The 12535-nt window shown below is 37.4% G+C and overlaps 1 protein-coding gene across 10 annotated transcripts in view; it reads left to right on the top strand.

Moving 5' to 3' along the window:
* NETO1 (neuropilin and tolloid like 1) overlaps nucleotides 1-12535 on the top strand; it is an 82750-nt gene that overhangs the window by 17686 nt on the left and 52529 nt on the right. For all 10 annotated transcript variants that reach the window (XR_003999078.1, XR_003999079.1, XM_030552648.1 and 7 more), the window contains one exon: nucleotides 1521-1769. Coding sequence is in view for 8 of the 10 variants with exons in the window: in XM_030552648.1 (XP_030408508.1) it covers nucleotides 1521-1769 (249 nt within the window). In the remaining 2 variants the exon portion in view is untranslated. The remainder of the gene's footprint in view (nucleotides 1-1520; nucleotides 1770-12535) is intronic.

Genomic DNA, 12535 nt, shown 5'->3' on the forward strand with positions numbered 1-12535 from the left:
TTCTCATACATTTGTGCTATATTTTTTCCTATCGTTGTGCCTCTCCTTTATGAATAGAATAGTGTCTCAAATCACAAGTGATTCTTATTGAATATTGTACCAGTTTTATTGTTCCTTAGTATGCAGTAATTTAGTATATTGCAATTACTCTGCTTTCTGAAGTCTTTCTCAAAAGCTCTCTTTTTTAAATGACTAAAAAGTTGTGTGTTTTTTAGGTTTTGTTTGCCGAACTGTTTTCTAACATTTTCTTGTCACTCTACCATGAACCCTTGCCAGGGATAAAGGGGTGAAAGATACACCAGGATCAGAATACTGTCTGTATTTAGTTCCCATACACAAATTATGCACTAGGCCCAGAATTTGGCTTTAAAGTTCTGATTGTGAAAAGCATGGTTATTCCTGCAAATATCCTTTTGACTTCAATGAGAGTTTTATCTATGTGTAGAATCCAGGACATGACCCAATAAGAGAAATGTAATAAAATTGTCTCAGAAAATGCCTGATAGTAGAGGGTTCTCTAATCTAACAGAAGCATAGTAATATCCAGTAGTTGGAAATCAAAGCTGGAGAAATTCAAATTGAAAATAAGACACAAATTTTTTAACTGTGAGAGTAATTAACAATCTGGAAAACTCAACTAGATAGATTCTCCATTACTTGCAATCTTTGATTTTAAAAAGTCTTTCTGAAAGAGATGCTGTAGTTCAACCACAATCTATTGGATTTCATGTGCAAATTACAGGGTGAAATTCTCTTGTCTTTGTATACAGGAGGTCAGATTAGATGATCAAAATGATCCGTATTGGCCATAAAAAGCTATGAATTTAGTATTTCTTTAATAGTCAATCCTTTGATTAAATGACCATTTGAAAGTATCTTCAGGGTTTCCAGTAGCATATTGTTTGATCCTTAGTTAAGGTAACTAATTTTGCTTGCTCTTTGAGTGGTTTCATAAACGATGTTTCCCTGTATTTAATGTTACGTATCAAATAAGATGGTAAAATTATTCAAGGCCAAATTTTGTTGTAGGGTTTATACACAGGCTTCTCATTGATTCCAGCGCATCTGGGGACAGAATTTTTCTTTAGTGTTATACTCTAGTTCTGGAAAAGGAATTCCTCATCTGCATAAGTACTGGGAAAAAAAGGAGATCTTCCTTAAGGTGTCTGAAGAGAGATTTTCACACATTAATTTGATTCTTTCAGAACTTCTCTGTGAAACAACTATTGCTAAGTCATATTTTGTTTTTCGATGTAGATGATTTTCTTAGCTTATTTAAAAAATAGTGTTGGAAATGCTTTTTCATAGGAAAAGAATAGGCATGTAAGTTAATGTAGTGAAATTTTAGTTAGGCTACTGAAGATGTCATAATTTTCAGATACTGACTAGAACCATTGATTTAGGAAAAAAGGGTAATAGTATATAGAAAAATGTACACCTTCTAGTTTATCAAAATTCTGAAAGTAAAAAATATTAGCAATTTTTTAACTGCACAAATTTTGTTTTCTTTCCTCCTCTAGCTGCCCCTAGACAGTGTATTGAGCTACACTTTGATGAAAAATATTCTGTAGAGCCTTCTTGGGAGTGTAAATTTGATCACATTGAAGTGCGAGATGGACCTTTTGGCTTTTCCCCAATCATTGGACGTTTCTGTGGACAGCAAAATCCACCTATAATAAAATCTAGTGGGAGATTCCTGTGGATTAAATTTTTTGCTGATGGTGAGCTGGAATCTATGGGTTTTTCTGCTCGATATAATTTCACACCTGGTGAGTACAAAGTGTTACACTTTTGGCAAAAGGTTTGATTTTTACAGCTTGCTTTGGTGGTAATGTAGAATTGTGACACACTTCAATATTTTTAATGGGAATATATTTTTATTTCAAAAAGTATATATTTTTTAATTTAAACTCCTAATGCCCAGTTGGTTTATCCATTTTGCACAACACACACAACTTTTTTCACAAAATTTATTTTTCAGTACTTTTTTATGCTAGCTGGACATCTTGATCTGAAGAACTTGTGTAATTGTAAAACACTATTTCAACAGAATTCTATTATAGGAAATCATTTAAAATCCTTTATGAAGAAGTATATGGTTTATATTTGAACATTACGCTGTGTAGTTTTTCCTTCAAAGTGATCAGCAATTAAAAAGTATTTTAATAAAAAAAAGGAATTGTCAGAAAATTACATCACTGCTTTTTCACTCTGCTTTATTAGAGAGGTCCTACCCTATACCTCTGCTTATAAGGGGAGATAACTGGAAAACTGCTGCACGCATTCCAAAAGGAAGTTTAAGATCCAGAGCATAAAGTGTTCAGCTAACTGTTCCAGTGAAAGATGTTTCCAAATCTCATTTAAAGTTGTACAATTACACTTTCTTTGTCAATTTGTCTGTTTAATTTATTAAAGTAAAATCAAGATTTCTAGTCATACTTCCAGTTAAATGTTGCCTCAGATCATTACAATAAAAAAAGTTATTTATTTTATTTTTTGGCTTCAGTAGCACCGCACTGCAGTCTTTAGGATTTCATGGCATTCTATAGGGTCTATGACATATGGAGCAATGGGTCATATTTTAATATATCTTGATCAGAGAGGTTGTACTTTGACAAAATTACGTAATTATGTCAATTATGTAACCAATGATTCAGTTAAATTGTATTAGGTGCAGCAATATTCTTTTAGAACATAAGCAAAAATCAGTCAGACACAAATCCTGCTTGCTTCCTTATTCCAGTGATACCACAGAAGATAATAGGACTACCTGTGTGTAACTAAAGCAAGCAGGAGTTAACCTCAAAGGGCTCTACACAGCTTTATTTATCTGAAACAAGTACAAAAGATAACATAAAATTAACAACTGGGTTTCAACTAGATATTGAGCTGAAGGATATTGTCTCTTGAAGGGGAAAGTGTACCTATAGGATATGCATTTCACATACACAATAGCAGGACTACTTACTGATGTCTGTGGGAAATTCTTCAGTAAGCTGGTGGGCATATACAGCCATTTGTTTATAGAAAAACAATTGTGAATGGACAGAACAATATTCCTTAGGTGAAATTTTACTGAAGAGCCACATGTGCTTATCTCTAAAAATTGGATTAGCTATGATCTGTCAGTAACAGAGGCTGTGTGGGCTTTTACCATATTCCATCACCTCCCTGCCTCAGAAAAAGTACTTAATACTAGATCTCCATATCCCTCATATTTCAAAGGACCTATGGTGCTTTGGTTTAAAGGGGATGGTGTTAGCACAATCCACAATTTATTCCATCTAAAAACTTCCCATCTGAAAAAAAACAGTTTCAGGTACCATGTTCTATTCCTCATTCCTCTTCCACTAAAGTGAGTTTTTTTTTCTGAGTAAAAATCAATATCAGTAAATTGCTGTAGCAGCATAAATTATTCCAGACTTCAGGTGGAATAACTCTTTTTTTGATAGCCTCCTATATGAGCACTTGGAAAAAATAAGCGAGTCTAAGAATACAGGCCATAAATAAAAGTACAATTCATCTGGACACAATTCATCTTCCTTCCATCTAGTGTTGTCATCTTCCTTACCTTTGATTTGTGTATTGAGAAGGTTAGGGATAGTTAGATCCATAGTCAGTTATAACTTAAAGAGTTGGATGTAGAGGATCCCACTCATATCTTCCTAGATAAAGACAAAGCTACATCTCTGAATTGTATCTATCTATCTATCTATCTATCTATCTATCTATCTATCTATCTATCTATCTATCTATCAGATAAATATATAGATAGATAGATAATCTTAGGTCTACCTCATGTTTTTAGCTGGAGGACTGGGATTGAGGAGGGGAAGCAGAGAGAAGCTCATCAGCAACACAAGAGAAGTAGGGATGAGGATCATAGGTCTTCTAACTTGGAGAGGTGATAAGGGTGGGATAATACTCTGAAACAGGGCTGGCTTCCATGAAAGGTGAGTTTCTCTTCTTCCCCACTTCCGATGTTTGTGTGTGAGGGATCAGGGCTGGATTTCTCAAGACCTGCAGCCTGAATGTATGGGTGTAGCATAAGGGAAGGTAATTGGCAGTCCTGCCATAAAGACTGACAATCCCCAGTGGAGTGTTAAAGAGGAGCAACGGGAGGAGTGGCTGGCTCATGTGCCTCTGTAAATTGCACTCCTGAGCCTTCAATGTCACTGAAATTATACTTATCCAGTGCCATAACTGTCTCTGATACTCACTTTTTTTTTCATACAAAGTAGAAAACTGACAACAAGGCTTGCAAACAAATCAGCAGAAAACAGATTTAAACAGAGAGATGCTTGGAAAACATTGATACATAAAGAGATGTAGGGGTTATAATGGACAGCAAATTAGATTGCAGATGGCTTTGTGGTTTGGTGGAAAATGTAGAAGATGCAATCAGAGCTTTCAGTGCAAAGGTTTCACGTGATAATGAGAGACTAAAATTCCTTTTTGCGTCTGGATTGCCCCTAGAATGCTGCATTCAGCACTGGGCATCTCAGTACCAAAACAATGCAGACAAATTTGAGGGACATTTAGAGAACTAAACCAAAGGTGATTATAATGGAGGGACTGATTTATAAAGAAAGATTGAAAGAAAGAAATGTGTATAACTTGGCTAGATAATGGCTAAACAGAAAACACAACTGTTTATAATTACTTGAAAGTTGTGTGCATGAGGAGGGAGAGGATTGTTTAGGTTGTCTAAAGGATGTATAACCACGCCAAAAGGGATTAAGTTAAGAAAAGAGAAATAAGGCTGGATATCAGGACATACAAACTTCCTAATGGTAAAATCTTTTAGTCTGGGGAAATTATAGAAGCCCCATTAGTTGAGATATTTTAAATCTAGGCTGGATGAAGTACTAGAAAGGAAATGATATAGAACAATCCTGGTGGAGGAATGGATTAATAATTTACTAGTATTGGACCTTTTCTGTCTCTAACTTCTTTGATTCAAGAGAGAGAGCGGCCCAGGAGGTATTTGGAAACCTAAATTTTTGCGCACAGACTCTGCTGTATCTATTTAACGTAAAGGTTCCAGTGCAAACTTCAGAAGTCTCTTGTGGATTTTATTCATTAACAACTTTTTTTTGGGAGGGCGAGGTGGGGTGGGAGAGGGTGGTCTGGCATCTTGTGACAAATGATACCATTGTCATACTATTTAAATGGAACTGTAGCTATTTTCTTCTAATTAGTACTCTGAAATTACAAGTATAAAGTAAAACTTTCAGCATGAATGAAATCAGAAATAAACACGCTACAAATACGATGCTACACACAAACCTACCTATTTCTCACTAATAACTGGGAGAATTATTTCAAATTACTGCATTTTGCAAATAAATCTTTTCTAAGGAACAGTAGTAAAGCAAAATGTGGATTAATGAAGTCGTATGTACAAACTCCTAATTTATTTCTTTGTTTTTTACTTTTGAAATTTCAGATATTTGGGCTGAAAAAAAATTACACTGCTTTTCTGTTAAATGTTTTATGACTAAATACTTGAGATTACAGAATGCAAGATGGTTATACAAATGTTGAAGCATTTTGAGAATGTAAGGTATATTTTTTAAATAAATGTACTCATTGCTCACCCTTTCAATTTTATTTTTTAATTCTCTAGCTGCTTTAGTTTAGGCCTACATGGAGCTCTGTGAATGTGTGGAATTCTTCCTAATTCACAAACCAGTGTGTTCACTCTTTTTTTTTTTTTTAATTTTTAGTTGTTTGCAAAATTTTCATGAAAACTGAATGATAAATGTTGTACTCCATTTTTAGGGCCCTGAGCATTTTGAAGCTGCTGTTGTCTGGCACACTTTGATCTTAAACCATGTTGGCTGGAAAGGTGTCTCAACTTATGCATATGTTTTTGGTGTTTAAACTTGTTCATATGCAAGGGAGGGTCACCCTGTACAGACTATACCCTATACCCTCTGATTTCCTAAAGGGTGGTATTTTAACATGGTCAGACAATCACTGATTCCTCCCATCTATGGCTTCCGTTGTACTGTCAGAGCCATTTCCTCCTTCCATACAATGTACTTTTCTGAAATTCTCTCTGTGTTTGGTTACATCACACAGGCCCATTCTCCAGCCTGACCTTGGAGCTGCTGTGGCTTCACACAGGTGTGCACACATGCACCTCTTTGGGCTCATCTTGTTTAGAAAACCTTATTACATTAAGACACATTAATAGCATGATGTTAACTGACCTATCGTTGTCTACAATGAACAATTAGTTAGCTAACATCTGTTATAACACAATGCAATTTCCTCTTATAGACAAAGCCTCTATAGTGTCAGCCTTCCTGACACTATAATATAGTTAATTTCAGCAACCTAACCTTCCAACATCTCTGCAGTTTCTCACCCAGCCCCTCTCTGCCCCCCAACCCCACCCCACCCCAGTATGGAATTATGGTTCTCACACTGTTCTCTAGGCCAAGGCTAAATACATTGTGGCAGTGACTATAGTGCTAAGACAAGCTCCAGCAAATGTCAAGTTACAGCAAAGTAGTCTTAGACACCAGACCTCACTCTGTACCTTGGGTGAAATCCTGGTCCCATTGAAGTCAATGACAAAACTCAATCTTCAGTAGACTTTCACCCTTGTGTGCAGCAGGGGCAGGATTCTCACAACCACCTGTCACCACCATTGCTACCGGCATCTTCTAAGCCACCTTAGATAGTTACTCTATGTAGTCTTCCTCCACACTGATTTTTAAGTTTGTGTATGTGTATATTTCTTTTGGCTTTTTATTTTAAGTTTTCTCTCTCCACATTTTAGATGTGCCTCTTTTTCCTTTCTGACCCTAAAACAACCAGGATATTTTTCAATATGGCCACTGTGGAGTTTGTGGATTTTTCACAATGCAACTCAGTCAGGACTTTAGGAAGATCACAACATATAGTTTATTATAGCATCAGCTCAGCAACTTTGAGTATGTGCACTGCTTAGATGGCTGTCTCAGAACTGCTCACAGCTCCCCCTAATGCATCTGTTCAGCTAAGCTGGGTCCAGCCCTTAAAGGGAAATCCTGACCACCACTAATTCCAATTCAGTTTCTGGAAAAACAAAGAACCACCACAAAGCCTTTTGAACCTGGATGACTGTCCATCGCTCAAAGGTTCACAATGAGTATGGAAATGTGGAAAATGGGTTAAGTGGAAACTTTTTTTTTTTGAATGTCAGGGACCACAAACTAGTTCTCTTGGGAAGGGGGGAGGAATGAATGAATTTTGTTTTAATCTCATTTTGGAAAGGTTTACAGTGCTGTAATGCACAGAAATTCAAATGGTTATAAATAACATTTTCAGGTTATACATTTGCAGAAGGACAATACACTACTTCAGTGCTATTTAAACCCTGCTTAGAGAGATTAAGAAGCTCATAGACCTTGTGATGGCTTTCCGCAAGGGAGTGAATTTCATTTTGATGAATAAGGCATTTCGTATTTGCATGTTGTAATAAAAATCATGATTCGCCTGCAGAGACTTTTCTCAAAGTTGTGGATGAATCACATACTATTCACTGTGTTCTGTAGTGTCGGCCCATATCGGAAGCAACTGCAGATCAGGTCCTAAATGTAGATGATGTGTATAGATACAGAGCCTGATCCTGAGTGGCCTTTACACAGCCTCATGGCAGCAGACAAAAGCACAGAGGAGAAGCCTCCTTTCTCCTTGTGTAAAGGGCCTCTCAATACAGCAAGTCCCAGCAGTGGTTGAGTGGTGTTCCTGAAAGTGTAAAGGTCTGGAAGAACTATAAATTCTCACCGATTTGAGCTGGGTTTACAAGTAAAAACATGGGCATGGAAGCCACTGTTGAGCTCAAACACTAATATGGTAGGTGTTTTAGAAATACCTAAATCAGATAGGGAAGGTCCTCTCATGGATCAGTAACTGGGTATAAGACAGGAAACAAAGGCTAGGAGTAAATTGTCAAGTTTCTACAATGGAGAGAGGTAAATAGCGAGGGTCCCCCAAGGATCCGTACTGAGATCGGGGCAATTCAATATATTCTTAAATGATCTGGAAAAAGGAGTAAGCAGTGAGGTGTCAGTCTGCAGACAATACAAAATTACTCAAGGTTGTTAAGTCCAAAGTTTACTGCAAAGAGTTGCAAAGGAATCTCACAAAACTGGGTGAATAGGCAACAAAATAGCAGGTGAAATTCAGTGTTGATAAATGCAAAGTAATGCACATTAGAAAACATAATACCACCTATACATAGCTAATTTAGATGCCATCATTTTGTATCAGCACCCAAGAAAGATCTTGGTATCATTGTGGATAGTTTTCTGAAAATATCCACTCAATGTGCAGTGACAGTCAAAACACCTAATAATGTAAGGAACCATTAGGAAAAGGATAGATAATAAGACAGAAAATATCATAATGCCTCTAAATAACTGCATGGTACACCCGCACCTTGAACACAGTATGCAGTTCTGGTTGCCCTACCTGAAAAAGGATGTTTTAGAATTGGAAAAGGTACAGAGAGAGGCAACAAGTATAATTGGGTTCAAAAATTAATTCTATTAGTTCATGGGGGATAATACTATCAATGGCTATTAGTCATGACAGTCAGGGGTGTAACCTTATGCTCTGGATGCTCTAAGCCTCTGATTCCTGGATACTGGGACTGGACATGAAGAGATGGATCACTCAGTAATTGCCTTGTTCTAATCATTCGCTCTGAAGCATCTGGCATCTGCCACTGTTGGAAGACAGGATAGTGGACTAAATGTACCATTGATCTAATTCAGTATGACCATTTTTCTGTTAAAATTCTTATGATACCTGACTTTTCCCAGAGTTAGGGAGTACAGTAGAATTTGGCCTAATATATGGAACCATACTACCATGTTGCTAGGTGTTACTTACAAAGGAATAGTATCCCCATTCCTCAGATCAACAGTCTGACACTTCAGAAGAGAATAACTCTTGAATGAACTCATAAATACATCTGAAAACACATCTGGTATCATCTTGAAAAACATCCAATTTCTAGAATGAGCCATGTGGGTACAGCAGTGTTCTGTCACTATTTCAAAATATCATAATACTGTTCACCACATAACTGCTTCCCTCATTTTTGTGTGTGTGTGAGAGAGAAAGATACAGGGGGAGGAAGTAGCATCACGTGCATTCTGCTGCATGAATGTCAGTAAAGTGCATAAAAGCTAAATACCGTTTCAAGCTAGAGGTGGGCCTGAATCTAAACCCCAGATTTCAACAACTCAGGGGCTTGTGGTAAATTTGATTTGTAGGTCTGAACACACAGCTTAATGTTGTGCATTGCCCATCTCTGTTTTAAAACCTTGTCTCTCCTGTGCTGTGTCTTCTCATTGACTCTCATTTTGCCCCTAATGTTTCATAAGCAATTAAGAATGGTTTAGCACCAACTGCATGGGAAGTCTGGGTGGTGTGTTTTTTCAGGCTTCTGAAAACACCTAGTTATTAATGAGTATTTTCAGAGGCTTAACGTGTATTAGCATAGTCACCCCCACTCTAGTAGTTAGTTATTATCATTCTTGACATTTCCCCTTCCCCTTTTTAAAAGTTACTTTATTTCTTCTAAGACAATACTTTTAACCTAATGTATATTTGGTTAATAGATTCTGAATATTTTTCAAAGTCACTTAGTCAGTTACAGTTCACATCACTCCCATATCTGGCAAGTTTTTCTTTTTTCTAATAGCCCTTTCCAGATCTACTCCAGGATGATTATGTTGTAGTTTCATCCTGGCACTGCTGTGGTGTATGATAAATCTACACTTGGTGATGTGGAAGTCTGCAATGATTCTGCTGGAACTCAGACAGTTCTTTTTCCTCTCCCACTTATCTCTTCTTTAAGAAGTTGATTTTTTTCGCTAAGATGTCCTGTATCAACAGATATCCCAGGTGCCGCAAAGACTGCAAGTAAGGCTGAACAATTGCCCTTGTACTTCCGACAGTCTATTTTCTACACATAGGATTGTGGCCCTTCTGCAGGAGCAAAGAAGGGTGATATCTCTTGCTCATTTTAAGCTATTGCACTCAGTTTTCTTATGGACTGGTTGTCAGGTTGTCCATTTAGAAGACAGTGGTTTTGTATGCCTGCCAAAGATTTTTTTTTTTGTATCTCCTTGTCTTTCTTCCAGTTATATTTGTAAATCTGGTATTTGCTTAGGTCTGAGTAGCTGAGGTCTTTTGGGACATAAAGACTTTGTTCATGTTTCCATTAGCATCTGTTCCTCTGTTGATGTATGTGACAGACACGTAATCGCATGCAATATGCTACAAAGATCTTTTTGAATTAAGTTTAGGTATGATTATGTCAGGATTGTATGTAACCCTTAGAAGTGGAAGATGTGATAGATGTGGGACCTAGGAGTTCAAAAGACTATACATAAAATGTGCCAGACAAGTATGGAGTTTTGGAATAATAAGTGTTAAGTGGATTTTCTGGGGAATCCCTAGGAAGAGGTTAATGCAACTTCCCCAACTCCGGTTATGCAAGCATCCAGCCTTTTGAAACCATGCCCAGAGGAGAGGGTCATTTTCTGTTGATTACCTATTACAGAAGGCCAAGATCAAAGACCCAAGCAGTGTAAAGAAATGGCTGATCTGACCATTCTAAGTTCTGGTTTTGGGTTTAGGAGGGATGTAACTTGTAACCATAGAAAATACAGTTATGGGGCTTATGAAGGACTAAAACCTACCAGGTTGAAGTTGAGATTCTGACCTCTGGTGAGATTTTTAGTATACATGTAGGGTTTTTATTTTCTCTGTAATTCTTTGTCTTAGAAATTAATGCCCTTCCTTAGAAAGAGCTGTGTGGTAACTTAGAACTGGTCTTAGCCCTCAAAGAGAAAACAAAGCACAGGTGCTGGCCTTTTTTGGCAATCTGGCTTGCTGGGGTATCACAATGTAAGGTGGGGAGCCATGCAGCCTTAAAGTCCCCAGTCAGAAGGGACTGAGACATGTGTCTCTGTCCAAGAGAAGAGATATCTGGGAGCCAGAAGCCTAAAGTGGGTGCCCTTGGTGGAATATTTTATCAAAATACAGGTATGATTACCCTGAAGCCATGATAATTTTTAAGATCCAGCAAGGATAGCTATGGTTCCTTACTGACATATTTAGCTTTTTTCATAGATTCTAGGACTGGAAGGGACCTCGAGAGGTCATTGAGTCCAGACCCCTGCCCTCATGGCAGGACCAAATACTGTCTAGACCATCCCTGATAGACATTTCTCTAACCTACTCTTAAATATCTCCAAGAGATGGAGATTCCACAATCTCCCTAGGCAATTTATTCCGGTGTTTAACCACCCTGACAGTTAGGAACATTTCCTAATGTCCAACCTAAACCTCCCTTGCTGCAGTTAAGTCCATTGCTTCTTGTTCTATCCTTAGTTTTCTCCCTTCTGCTTATGACACCCTTTTAGATACCTGAAAACTGCTATCATGTCCCCTCTCAGTCTTCTCTTTTCCAAACTAAACAAACCCAGTTCTTTCAGTCTTCCTTCCTAGGTTATATTCTCGAGACCTTTAATCATTCTTGTTGCTCTTCTCTGGACCCTCTTCAATTTCTCCACATCTTTCTTGAAACTGGACACGACACTCCAGCTGAGGCCTAACCAGCACAGAGTAGAGCAGAAGAATGACTTCTCGTGAATTGCTCATAACACACCTGTTAATGCATCCCAGAGTCATGTTTGCTTTTGTTGCAACAGCATCACACTGACTCATATTTAGCTTGTGGTCCACTATAACCCCTAGATCCCTTTCTGCCATACTCCTTCCTAGATGGTCTCTTCCTATTCTGTATGTGTGAAACTGATTGTTCCTTCCTAAGTGAAGCACTTCTTTGACAAATGTTTCACTTTGAATAGCTATTCTGGTGTTCCTATTACTCCATGGTTATTTTGAAAAGGATGTGAGGTGTGCAAACTGTGATAAGACTTAAAAAATTTCTAAAACTCCACACCTCAGAATTGGGAGTCTTTTGCCAGCAGTCAAAATTTCTGATTTTCTACATTCTGTTCATAGTGACTTTTATAAAGGCAATAGCCACTGCTAGTTGTTTTATAGTGTTGAAATGTCCATGAATTTAGTGAAGTAGTCAATTAATAATGTTTGTCAAATTCAGATTTGTCTTCTAAACTTTGATACACTTTCTCTGGGATTTAATGACCCTGCAGTGTGCATGATTTAAGAAAACAGTTACATATAGTTATGTGAGTGCTCATCCCAGGCATCTCTTGTCCTCTGCTTACATTTTTCAATGTTTAGATAACTGCTAGTGAGCATTTTTGTTCAGCTTTTTCCTGTTATCAAAATATTGCCCTCACTAATTTATTCATTAAATTGCCTACGTTGGCTCAGTTACTGTCAATGTGACTTAGCTCTTTTGGGGATCCTTGCAAAAATCTTTCTGCAAAATGGACTCTCTGTTTCAATATGAAATGCAACTAAATTTGGAAGCAGTAGTAGATATGTGCCTCATCACATGAATACCCTATTCATCAATCTCACTAATGAT

This window comes from Gopherus evgoodei, chromosome 2 (genome assembly GCF_007399415.2).
Source record: "Gopherus evgoodei ecotype Sinaloan lineage chromosome 2, rGopEvg1_v1.p, whole genome shotgun sequence".
Lineage (NCBI taxonomy): Eukaryota > Metazoa > Chordata > Testudines > Testudinidae > Gopherus > Gopherus evgoodei.